This window comes from Macaca thibetana, chromosome 8 (genome assembly GCF_024542745.1).
Source record: "Macaca thibetana thibetana isolate TM-01 chromosome 8, ASM2454274v1, whole genome shotgun sequence".
Taxonomy (NCBI): Eukaryota; Metazoa; Chordata; class Mammalia; order Primates; family Cercopithecidae; genus Macaca; species Macaca thibetana.
The window spans coordinates 135,703,605-135,716,469 of NC_065585.1; the positions used below are offsets into that span (position 1 = coordinate 135,703,605).

Genomic DNA, 12,865 nt, shown 5'->3' on the forward strand with positions numbered 1-12,865 from the left:
AGCCTAAAATATTTACTATCTGTCCCTTTACAGAAAACTTTACCAATCCCTGGTATACAGCTAATTCGAAAAAGATATACAGCTAATCAGAAAAAATGAGGAGGAAATGCAGCAGAAAAGATAGATGAAGAAATAATGGCCAAAAATGAATTATATGTAGAAACACAGATAAGTACACATTCAACAAGTTCTGTAAAATCTAAACAAAATAAATGTTATAAAACCATATCCAGACACTTAAATTTCTGAAAGTGAAAGATAATGAGAAAATATTGACAAAAGCCAGAGAAGGACACCTTACTCTTTTTTTTCCCCCACTCTTGTCGCCCAGGCTGAAGTGCAATGGCGTGGTCTTAGCTCACTGCAACCTCCGTCTCCCAGGTTCAAGTGATTCTCCTGTCTCAACCTCCAGAGTAGCTGGGACTGCAGGCACATGCCACCACACCTGGCTAATTTTTGTATTTTTAATAGAGATAGGGTTTCACCATATTGATCAGGCTGGTCTCAAACTCCTGACCTCAGGTGATCCAGCCCCCTCGGCCTCCCAAAGTGCTGGAATTACAGGTGTGAGCCACCGCACTCGTCCTGTTCCAACAATTAAAAAGGAAAGATGACAACATACATAACATGATCAAGTAGGATTTATCCTAGGACTGCAAGGTTGGTTCACCATACAAAACCCTTCATTACACCACATTAATACAATGAAGGACAAAAATCACACGATGATCAATCATGCAGAAAAACATTTGACAACAATATCTAACTTTCTTTAATAATAACAAACAAACAAACAACCTGGAATAGAAGGGAATGTCTTCAGCCTGATAAAGGACATTTACACAAACCACAGTTACCATCATACTAAATAATGAAATACTGAAAGCTTTTCTCCAAAGATAAGCAACAAGATAAGGATGTCCATTCTCACCACTTCTATTCAACACTGTGCTGGACGTTCTGGCCAGAACAAATAGGTAAAATAAAATAAAATAAAATAAAATAAAATAAAATAAAATAAAATAAAATGCAGCCAGACTAGAAATGAAGAAGTAAATCTCTCTCTATTTACAAAATTATACAACATTGCATATAGAAAATCCTAAGGAACCCACAAATACAATTTAGAACTAATAAACAAGTTCAGCAAATTTGCAGGGTATAAGATCAATTACAAAAATCACCTGCATTTCTATACACTAACAGCTAACAACGTAAAAAAATTAAGAACAAAAAAGTTAGGAATAAATTTAACCTAAGAGGTATAAAACTTGTACACTGAAAACTAGAAAGTATCACTGAAGGAAATTTGAGATGTGAAAAAGAAACACATCCCATTTTCATGGACTAGAAGATTAAATATTATAAACACACCAACACTTCCCTAATTAGAGATTCAATACAATCCTGCCAAATCCCAGCTACCTTTTTTGTTTTTGAATAAACTGACAAGCTGATCATAAAATTCATATAGAAATGCAAGGAACCCAAACAAGACAGCCAAACAATCTTAGCAAGGAACCCAAATCAAAATAGCCAAACAATCTTGAAAATGAAAAACAAAGTTACAGGACTCATACTCCCCAATTTCAAAACTTACTACAAATTTACTGTAATCAAAACTGTGTGAGCCATGCACGGTGGCTCACGCCTGTCATCCTAGCACTTTGGGAGGCTGAGGCAGGTGGATCACCTGAGGTCAGAAGTTTGAGACCAGCCTGGCTAACATGACGAAATCTCGTCTCTACTAAAAATACAAAAATTAGCCAGGCATGGTGGTGCGTGCCTGTAATCCCAACTACTCGGGAGGCTAAGGCAGGAGAATCACTTGAGCCCAAGAGGCAAAGGTTGAGATGAATCCCAGCTACTTGGGAGGCTGAGGCATAAGAACGACTTGAGCCTAGGAGGCAGAGGCTGCAGTGACCCAAGATCTAGCCACTGCACTCCAGCCTGAATGACAGAGCAAGATGTGGTGTCAAGAAAAAAAAAAAAGAAGATACCAACCCTGTGGACACCTTGATATTGGACTTCCGGCCTCCAGATTGTGAGAAAGTCCATTTCTATTGTTCAAGCTACCCAGTCTGTGGTCTTTTGTTACAGCAGCGCTGGCTGACTAACACAATCTGCTTCATCACATTCCCTCTTGTTTCCTAAGTCCGCCTTGCATACCCAGCTTCAGGACCTGCAGGCTCCTTCTCCCCCTAGGCAGAGTTAGGTATTACAGTACGCCCATGTTTGAACTGCAGACATTGAGGCTGGAGGATGTCAAATTACTTGGTGAGGTGAGGCAGAGAAAAGATGAAAATCAAACTTTATCTGGTTCTGTGATCTGTGCAAAATATCTCCACACATTTTAATACTAGATACTTAAGGAAAAAAAGTCAGAGAGAAGCTGCTTACTTTTCAACCCAGAGGACTGAAACGAGCTTTACGCCTCTCTTTCGAGCTTTGTCCCAAGTGCTCTGGTAGCCATCTTTGAAGATAACGTGAGTTACTTGTTTGTTAAAAGTTTTTGAAACCTGTAGACAAAATGCAGAAAACAAAATGTACATTACTGTTCATTCACAACTTCTTAAGTACAACTGATCAAAAAACCTCTACCCCAGCAATTCTGTTTCTCAGAATCTGACAGAGAAACACTCGAAGGAATGCATAACACTGCTTAAAACATATCTGTTCCAGTTAGAATGGTGAATCATACACACAAGTTCATGTCTACTCCCTCTAAAAAACTCTCTGAAGTGTTACTGAAAGAATAAAGAGTTGGAGCCCTGCAAGGCTAAAGAGAACAGAAGAGAAAATGTGGCCATGAGAAGGCACCACATTTTTAGAAGATGGAAAGAGTCAGATGATAATGGACATTTCAGAAAAGCTTTCTACACCAAAAAAATAAAACCAAATGAAATTCAGAGGCAATAGAGAAAACAGAACACATATTTAACCAAAATTAAGAACACTTAATATCTTAAGATACTGTATTCATGGCCGGGCACGGTGGCTCATGCCTGTCATCCCAGCACTTTGGGAGGCCGAGGCGGATCACCTGAGGTCAGGAGTTCAGGATTTCGAGACCAGCCTAGCCAACCTGGTGAAACCTTGTCTGTACTAAAAATACAAAAATTATCTGGGCATGGTGGCGGGTGCCTATAATCTTAAATGTGTAAATACAAAGTAAGAAGGTATTAAAATCAGTGCAATCATTCAAAAAGTTGGAAAAATTCAGCTAATTAAAACCAAAGGAAACTGGGTGTGGTGGTTCACACCTGTAATCCCAGCACTTTGGGAGGCTGAGGCAGGTAGATCATGAAGTCAGAAATTTGAGACCAGCCTGGACAAATGGCAAAACCCTGTCTCTACTAAAAATACAAAAATTAGCCAGGCATGGTGGTTCGTGCCTGTAGTCCCAGCAACTCGGGAGGCTGAGGCAGGAGAATCACTTGAACCCGGAAGGTGGCGGTTGCAGTGAGCCAAGATTGCGCACCATTGCGCTCCAGCCTGGGTAACAGAGCAAGACTTCGTCTCAAAAAAAAAAAAAAAAAGAGAGAGATACTGTATTCATGCAACATGATCAGAAGATTATTTTTTAATAGGATCCTAAAGAGCTCTTGGAAATTAAGAAAAGATGACATAAGTAATAAAATTTTCTACAGAAGTATCAGTCAATGAAGTTGAGAAAAGCTCACTGGTAGTAGAACAAAAGAACTAGAAGACGGACACAACAGGAGACAAAAGGCAAGAACGTCAGGAGCTCAGACCAGGAGATCCAACAGCCAATCAACAGAAGTTAAAGAAATACAGAAATACACAAAATGGAGACAATATTATTAAAGATATAATCAAAGAAAAGTTTCTCAAACTAAAGGATATGCATTCTAGATCAAAAGAAACCCCACAAAGGCCCAGCACAAGAATGAAAACAGCACTAGACCAAGCTTATCACAGAATCCCAGCATGGCTGGCAAAAGGGAAAAATATTAAAAGAGTAGGTAATCAAGGTGAAGAGGACGGAGACACATCACATGCAAACAATGATAAGTGCCAGCTGAATCAGGCTTATCAACAGCAGTCTGGAAGTGAGAAAACAATGGGAAATACCTTCAAGGAAAAACAATATTTGTGCTAGCATTTTTAGTCAGCTAAAATATTAGTAAAAAAAAAAAACAGTATAATAAAGGCATGCTCAGACACTCATGGTGTCAAAAATGTTACCTTTTATGTATCCTTTCCAGAAGCAGAACTCATCTGCATAATTTTCTATAGCATTCAATTGTACTGAAGTAAATATATGTACACTGATTGGAAATATGAAGGCAAATACCAAAAGAAACAGATGATTTGAAAATAACTGTCTTTGAAAAATGGAAAAGGAAACGTACTGCAAAGGGTTGCTGGTTTCTCTTTGTGTTTATTGTGAATTTCACGGCACTGCCCATTAGTCTTTTTAAACAATAAATATGTATTGCTTTTATAACTCTCTCTCTCTCTCTCTCAGTCTCCACACCCCTACCAAGTCCATGGGAGCTATCAAGGCAGCTAAGAATTACCGGGCTGAGATTCTAGATTAAGACTGATACCTAGAGATGAGTCTAGCATTTGAGGCCATTTTCCCACAAGGCTTTTATCAAATTTAGCAAACACTGAACAGGACAAAAATTGAGAAGCCTCAAAGGGAGAAGGGGGTCTGATAAAACTCCTACACCTTGGGCTGAGACCCAAAGAGCTGCATCTAGATTAAGGGTGAATCAGAAGTTATAATGACCCTCACAGGCCTGTAGTCTAGTTTTAAATCATCTCGAATCCTGAAATTGGCTTAAGATAATCCTGGATTATGATACTACAAATACCCAAATCTGTTACGATGTTAACAACTGTTGAATCTACATTCACTATTCTTTCCCCAACTTTGCTTGCCAAGTTTTGAAATAAAAGGTGAAACCAAAAAGATCCAAAAGATCTAAGATCTTAATGCTACCCTCAAACCACCTTGTCAACTCACTTGTCTAATGGCTTTTTTCTCATTCACAATAACTCTTCCTCATCCCAGGTAAATGTTAGGCATGAGAACACGCAGACTCCCTCAGGTTCCTACATTCCAGTGTATCACAGCAGGCACGTCTCCCCTCCTGCAGTGCAGGCCCTGCTCCTATATTCGGATTCCTCTGCACTGACCTCTTACTCAAGACAGGCATTAGGGAGGTCAAACAAGGCTCTTAGGGTAAAAAAATTTAGTAGCACCCACTCTTTGCCTGGTGGTGAGTGCCTCTTAAGGTTCATATCCACGGCAGCTCTCTTGCCCCACCCCAACCTAGCCCTACCTTCGATAATCTTTTCTCCCATTTTTAATGGATCTCTTTCACTCAGCCTATCAGTCAGCCCCTCCCAAATGCCAGAAAAGGACATAAACAGACTTTTTTCATAGGTAAACTCCCTGTAAGAGTGTATTAGTTCACCCTTATCCACGAGGGTTAAGTTCTGAGACATGCCCGCCCGCCCCCCACCCCTCCCAGTGGATGCCTGAGTCCTGAGCTAGTACTGAACCGGTTATATACTGTTTTTTCCTATACATACATATACAATGAAGTTTCATTTACAAATTAGGCACAGATTAACAATAATAACAAAATAGGGTAATTGTAACAATGTATTGTAATAAAAATTACACTGTGGCTGTAACTTTGGCAGTTTGATGTGACTGCAACACTAGCATAGTTCTTCACAATTTCAAGATTAGAAGATTTGTTCTCACTGTAGATCTTAGCAACTTTAGCATATAATTTTTTTCCTTTCCTTAAAGTGGAGAACTTTCACCTTTTCATTTAAAGCACCTTAAGGCTTCTCTGGCATATCTGAATAGCCAGCATCACCACTCTTGCACTTTAAGGCTGAAAATTAGGTCTGCCAAATTTAATCTGCCTTGCTCGCTTTTGGTCACTTGCTTTTTATAATTTATTTATTTATTCCTATATAGCTGCAAGTCATGCTGCTAAATGCTATAACAACCTTCACTGGCTTCCTTATAACACTTCTGGTGGATATGTCACCATGGTAACCGTTGCTAAGTTACTTTTCAGGAACTTGGGGCAGCACCTCTACAGTTCAAACAGGCTGCAACCACCAACTCTTCAACCAGGCCTGTGCAAATGCCCAGGAAGTGACCTTTTGACAGGAGGCCAAAATCTTCACCATCGGATCCTACTAGTGACTGCTTGGGTTTTTTTGGTTTTTGGAGACAGAGTCTTACTCTTGTCGCCCAGGCTGGAGTGCACTGGTGCAATCTCAGCTCAAAGCAACCTCCGCCTCCCAGGTTCAAACGATTCTCCCGCCTCAGCCTCCCAAATAGCTGAGACTACGGTGTGTGCCACCACACCCAGCTAATTTTTTTGTATTTTTAGTAGAGATGGGGCTTCACTATGTTCGCCAGGCTGGTCTTGAACTGCTAACCTCAGGTGATCCACCCGCCTCAGCCTCCTAATAATGCCTGTTTTCTAAACATGAACCCCAGCTACGCTTGTGCAGATCAAGTACTCCATTTTTCCCCACTGCTTAGATCACCCCACTTCCCTAACTGATAAATATCCCTAAGCCTTCTCTTTGGGAATGAAGATTTGAGTACTCTTCTGCCTCCTAGCTGCGCTTCTCTGTGAATGAATCTTTTCTCTTTTGTAAAACCCGTCATCACAGTGATTGGTTTAGTGTGTGTGGGCAAAAGATACCTATTCGGTATCAAGGACATTATTAAGTCAAATAAAGCTACTTGAACACAAGCACTATGTGATAGTAAATCTGATAACACAGATGGCTATACTGAGAAACCTTGAATAAGGCAAACTGTTTGCTATCTCCATTTCCTCATATCTCAATGATTCCTGCCCATTTCACTGAAAACTGCACTAACTTCGCAATGACCTTATAGTGTTCAAATCCAAAGTACATTTGCCCATCCTATCTTTCTTGAACTATCTGTAGTTTTTAAAAATTCTGTCTTTAAAATTACTCCCTCTGAGCTCTGAAAGGCAATTAAAAAACTACTCCTGGTCAGGCTCGATGGCTCACACCTATAATCCCAGTACTTTGGGAGGCTGAGGTGGGCAGATCACGAGATCAGGAGATCGAGACCATCCTGGCCAACATGGTGAAACCCTGTCTTTACTAAAAATACAAAAAAAAAAAAAAATTAGCGAGGCATGGTAGTGTGTGCCTGTAGTCCCAGATACTTGGGAGGCTGAGGCAGGAGAATCGCTTGAACCCAGGAGGCAGAGGTTGCAGTGAGCTGAGATCATGTCACTGCACTCCAGCCTGGCAAGAGAGCAAGAGACTCTATCACAAAAAAAAAAAAAAAAAAAAAAAAAAAAATTACTCCCTCCTTTGACTTCCACACTTGCTTTTCTCCTTCTCCTGGCATTCTTCTCTCCCTCTGTCACTGGGTCCCTGCTCCCATCGCCTGTCCTTGAATACTGAACAATGCTCCTCCCATCACCACTCTTCATCCTAACCATGCCCGACATGGGACGACGTCCACACCTGTGACTTTACACGACCCCTATGGTCCTGACCCCCCAAATCATCATCTCTAGCCTTGAACACTCCAAGTTCCAGACTTGTATATCCAAATGTCTAATAGATATTTTCAATATGCCCAAGTTTACAACTTTTCCCTTAGAAACCTGTTCCTTTTCCTATATTCCTCACTTTGCTTAATAGCACTATGCATCTAAGTAACCAGTGTAAGAATCCAGCGTTTCATCCTAGGTTCCTCCTCCTCACTCAATGCCCACAGGCCCAACTGTTCTGTTAAGTCCTACTGTTCTAAATTCTTCACAGTTTGGCTCTTTTTTCTCCCACCACTTACCCATTGCTTTGTCTGTATTCTAAGTAATAACTCCCAAAATAAGAAAATGCAAATGTAACCTTTTACCTATCAGAAGACTGTCATATGAATCAACAGCAAAATAAATGTCTTACCTTTGCTCCCATATCCACAAGCTGTGTTGTAAATGTCTTTGAATAATTTTCCGTTCCATTGGATGACCACACTTCAACATAGGCCACTACATCTGAAAACAAGATATGAACATGAAATATACATTTGTAATTCCAGCATCCTCTGCCCAATAGATTTTGTTCTATTTATATTTAAGAGTAAACCGAGGCCAGCACGGTGGCTCATGCCTGTAATCCCAGCACTTTGGGAGGCGGAGGCAGGTGGATCCACGAAGTCAGGGATTTGAGACCAGCCAGGCCAACATGGTGAAAACTCGTCTCTACTAAAAGATACAAAATATTAGCTGGGAATGATGGCGGGCGCCTGTAATCCCAGCTACTGGAAGGCTGAGGCAGGAGAATCACTAGAACTCAGGAGGTGGAAGTTGCTGTGAGCCGAGATTACACCACTGCACTCCAGCCTGGGTGACAGGGCGAGACTCTGTCTCAAAAAATAAAAAAGTAAAAAAAAAAAAAAAGAGTAAACCAAAAATTTATTCTACTGGCCAGGTGTGGTGGCTCATGCTGTAATTCCAGCACTTTGGAAGGCCAAGGCAGTGGGATCACTTGGGTGCAGGAGTTTGAGACCAGCCTGGGCAACATAGTGAAACCCTGTCTCTACAATTTTTTTTTTTTTTTTTTTTTTTTTTTTTTTAATTAGCCAGGAATGCTGGCAAGTGGCTGTAGTCCCAGCTACTGGGTGGGAAATGGGGTGGGGAGGGTGGAGAAGCTGAGGTGGGAGAATTCCTCAAGCCCAGGAGGTAGAAGCTGAGCTATGATCGCACCATTGCACTCCTTGCCTCAAAAGTACGAAAAGTAGATTAAGTTTATTCTACTGGCTAAGCAAAGTAGCTCATGCCTGTAATCCCAGCACTTTGGAAGGTGGAGGCAGGAGGATGGCTTGAGGCTGGGAATTCAAGACCAGCCTAGGCAACATAGTGACACCCTGGCTCTACAAAAAAATAATAAATTAAAAAATGAAAATAAAAATAACCAGGCATGGTAGTGCCTGTAGTCCCAAGTTACTTAGGAGGCTGAAGCAGAATTGCTTGAGCTATTATGTGATGTCACTGCACTCCAGCCTGGGCAACACAGTAAAACTCTGTCTCATAAATAAATTTCTACTAAAAGCCTTTTCAAAATAGCTTCAGTGGAATTTATTAAAATTTTAAGCAAAGAACAACTGTACTCATACAATACATGACAGTTTACATTCCTAAAATTAGATGCTTTCCCCAAATTCTTAGGCTTAGTTTTTCTAGTGCAGAAGTCTGTTTTCTGTGAAGGGACAGATGGTAAATATTTTAGGCTTGGTGGCCAATAGAGTATTTGTCACAACTACTCAACTTCATGGTTGTGGCACAAACATAACCATAGGTAATATATTAATGGGCCAGCCTGTGCTCCAATAAAACTTTATTTATGGAAAAGAAAATGTGAATGTGATATAATTTTTTCATTTGTCCTTTTTTAAAAATCACTTAAAAATGTAAAAGACATTCTTAGCTTGTAGACCCTACAAACACAGGCAGCAGGCCAGATATGGCCTGGGGGCCATAGTCTGTGGACCTCTGTTCTAGTGGATATCCTCTTCTTAAAACCTGATGGTTAAAAGAATTTTCCAGGTGTGCCATTGGTCAATGATTGCGGGTAACGCTAAAGGAAAACCAGGTTAATTTAACAAAATACTAACATTAGAAAAATAGCCGCATCTGATTACAGAGTTTGTATAAAGCCTTTAGTCTTTTCTTTTGGCTATGTTTTATGACTCCAGGCCCCACAATACAGGCCCCTTTTTTTTCCCACGGCCAAACTCTACAAGACAGGTGTCCTCTATTCCCCGCTCCTGGGCTCTTCCAGGTGCACAGCGGGCGGGACTGGGTGCGGTATCATATACTGGTTGGGACAGCAGCCCTGGTCTAAGGCTCTGTCAGCACTGAATAGCCACACACCGGGGGACAGGCACCTAAACGCCCCATGCCTTAGTTTCCACCTGTAATACGAGGTAAGAGAGTTGATACAGCGGTTAAAAAATCAGACAATACCACACCAGCCTAAGCACAGCGCCTGGCACACGAGGACTCCGCAGTAAAAGGCGGCTCCTATTATTGGAACAATTAGCATAGAAACTCCAGGTGGGCCTCAGAGGGGGTAGAGCAGGACCAGACCCAGGAGGACCCCACACCAACTTCCGGAGGGCAGGACTCTGACTGCCTATTAGCTCCGGGACCAGGGACTAAGGCAGCAGGGGTGAGAGCAGGTGGGGTAAGGGCAGGTGGGGGGGGGCGGGATCTGGGCGACAGGCAGCATGGGGGAGAGAGCAGGCAGCGGGGGATTGAGGGGGACTAGCAGCACGGGGGAGGCAACAGGCAGCCGGGTGTTTTGGGGAAACAGGGAGCATACGGCAGGAAGCAGGCAGTCGGTGGTTTGGGGAGACACGGAGCACGGGAGGGGAAGCAGGCAGCCGGGGGTTTTGGTGGGACAGGCAGCGGGGGAGGCAGGAGGCGGCAGGGGATCTGGGAGGGGACAGGCAGCGAGGGAGGGGCGAGCGGGGCTGCTTCCACGGGACCCCCCCCGAGTGCGCCCGCCACCAGGGGTGCCAGTCCTCAAATTCCCCCGCGGCTGGCGCAGGAAGCAGGAAGTCCCTCACCTTTCAGGATGGGGGCCGCCATGACAGACGGCGGGATCCGGCGGGCTGGACGGTGCGGTGCTGGAGACCCTGGCGGCGCAGGCGGGCACTGGGCATGCGCGGGGCGAGCGCGCCGCCCTCACGGCGCTTGACGGATTCCGCGCTTCCGGGATTTGTCTGTAGCTGAGGCGGGAGGCCGGAGGCGGGAGGCTGTAGGGAGTTGAGACCCCGGGGAGGGGACCGGATAATGCCTCGCCGCGCCCCCGGCTGCGGGGCCGTAGTTTTTTCTCTCCTCCTGGGAGTAACGAGCACGACGGCCCCTCACCCCTGAATTAGCCTTCTATTTCCATTTGCGACTTAGAAGCTTCCCGGCGCCTCATCTGTGCTCACCTGAGTTGAGGATCAGGCATGGGAGGGGGCACAGTCATTGCCTCGCAGGCGGGGCGGGACCCCCGCGGATGGCTTTGTGCGAACTTTCGGCACCGTTATCCCCCAGCCGCCAGCCCTACACCACCTGGGGCCGGCGCGCCACGTTCCTGTTCGGGGCCCGACCCACCACGTTACTGCTCCGGGGACCCGGACCGCCGATCCCGGGGATGGGGGACTCCAAGACTCAGACCCCACAGGGGAGACCCCGAGACCTCAGACCCCACGCGAGGACCCGGAGGCTTCAGACCCCCACAGGCTGATCCTGAGATCTCAGACCCCCGCAGGAGGATCTCGAGAGCTCAGGTCCCCAGTGGGGGAGTGAATGAGACTTCGGATCCCTGAGGCAGCAAATCCCTGTGGGGCATCCCAGGACTCAGATCACCGCGGGGTGACCCCAGACCTCACCTTCAGGCAACCCCCAGGCCGCCGATCGGCCGGGCACTACCCACTACCCCCGCGACCCCCCTGGAGCTCAAAGGCTTGGCCCTCCAGCTCCTCTGCCCTGCCTGCTCCCAGGCTCAAAACTCCTGCGCACAGATCCCCGGCCCGGAAGCAACCAGATTCACGGGAGGTTACCTGACTGGTCCAAGGTGATACAGCTGGTAGCTGTTGAAGATGTTGGTACTGAAACTCATGTACTTTTAGTTCTTTCTATTGAATCTAGAGGTAGAATATATGTACAAGAATATCAGCTACCATCTACTCAGGTCCCTGTTTCATCTGTTTATTCATTCACTCAGCGGTTAATAGGATCCAGTGAGCCCTCTGTGGTTCTGAAGGATTGCCTTGAGTATATGCAGCCTCAAAAAACCCACTTCCTAGGCTCAGTCTTTGATCAATATTTATCATTATCACAAGTTATTGCTCTAATAAGCTCTACTCCGGAGACATGGTGTTATGGTTTACTGGGGAGTGTGAGTTCTGGTCATCATTGAAGACTCACGTACTTTTACTGAGAAAGTGACATTGATCTCTGTAGATTTAGAATTAAATGATATGATGAAGTATATAAACCCATTACTTTTAGTCAAGGTGGTAAAAAAAAGTTTAGTATTTGATAGATTTTTCAGCTCCACTATCACAAATATTTTGTCCTAGGATTTCTTCTAGAAATATTACTGTTTTGGGTTGTATATTAGGTCTAGGATCTACTTTTTTTTTTTTTTTCTCAGGCAGGGTCTCACTCTGTTGCCCAGGCTGGAATGTAGTGGTGTGATCACAGCTCACTGCAGCCTCAACCTCCTGGGCTCAAAGGATAAGATCTACTTTTAATTAATTTTTGTATACGGTATGGGATAGCGACCAAAGTTCATTTTTTTGCATGTATACATATCCAAATATTCCAGCATCATTTGTTAAAACGTTATTTTTGTCTCTACTGCATTTCCTCTGTGCTTACGTCGAAATCTGTGTCGCATATGTATGTGTTTCGTTTTAGGCTTCCTATTCTGTTCCATTGAGCTATTTGTCTTTTTGCCACCAGCACCATGCTGTTTTGATTATTGTAGCTATATAAATAAGTGATGAAATAAGGTAGTTTATGTCCTACAACTTTGTTTTTATTTTTCAAGCTTATTTTGTATCTTCTAGATTCTTCAGATTTCCTTGTAAATCTTAGAGTTGTCTTGTCATTTTGCACAAAAAAAAAGACTGCTGGGATTGTGTTTACAGAACAATTTGGGGAGAATTGACATTTTAACCATATTAAATCTTCTGACCCATTCACATTTAGGTCTTTTAAAATTTCTCTGACTGGACACGGTGGCTCACACCTGTAATCCTAGCACTTTGTGAGACCGAGGTGGGCGGATCCCGAGGTCAGGAGAT

At 43.7% G+C, this 12,865-nt stretch overlaps 2 protein-coding genes across 2 annotated transcripts in view; one reads left to right on the top strand and one right to left on the bottom strand.

Annotated features, from left to right (window-relative positions):
* Window positions 1-10,722, bottom strand: part of MCPH1 (microcephalin 1) — a 111,501-nt gene extending 100,779 nt beyond the window's left edge. Inside the window, exons 1-3 of the mRNA XM_050801080.1 lie at window positions 10,631-10,722; window positions 7,963-8,054; window positions 2,401-2,519 (exon numbers count right to left, since the gene is read on the bottom strand). Coding sequence (XP_050657037.1) covers window positions 2,401-2,519; window positions 7,963-8,054; window positions 10,631-10,652 — 233 coding nt within the window. The 5' untranslated portion in view covers window positions 10,653-10,722. The remainder of the gene's footprint in view (window positions 1-2,400; window positions 2,520-7,962; window positions 8,055-10,630) is intronic.
* Window positions 10,723-10,779: 57 nt separating this feature from the next.
* Window positions 10,780-12,414, top strand: LOC126961088 (proline-rich protein 2-like). Its single transcript, XM_050801132.1, has one exon. The coding sequence runs from the start codon at window positions 11,018-11,020 to the stop codon at window positions 11,378-11,380; it is 363 nt and encodes a 120-aa protein (XP_050657089.1). The 5' UTR covers window positions 10,780-11,017; the 3' UTR covers window positions 11,381-12,414.
* The last annotated feature ends 451 nt before the right edge of the window (window positions 12,415-12,865 follow it).

Coding starts and splice junctions, on each gene's coding strand:
- LOC126961088 (XM_050801132.1), top strand. CDS start 11,018: ATGGGAGGGGGCACAGTCATTGCCTCGCAGGCGGGGCGGGACCCCCGC.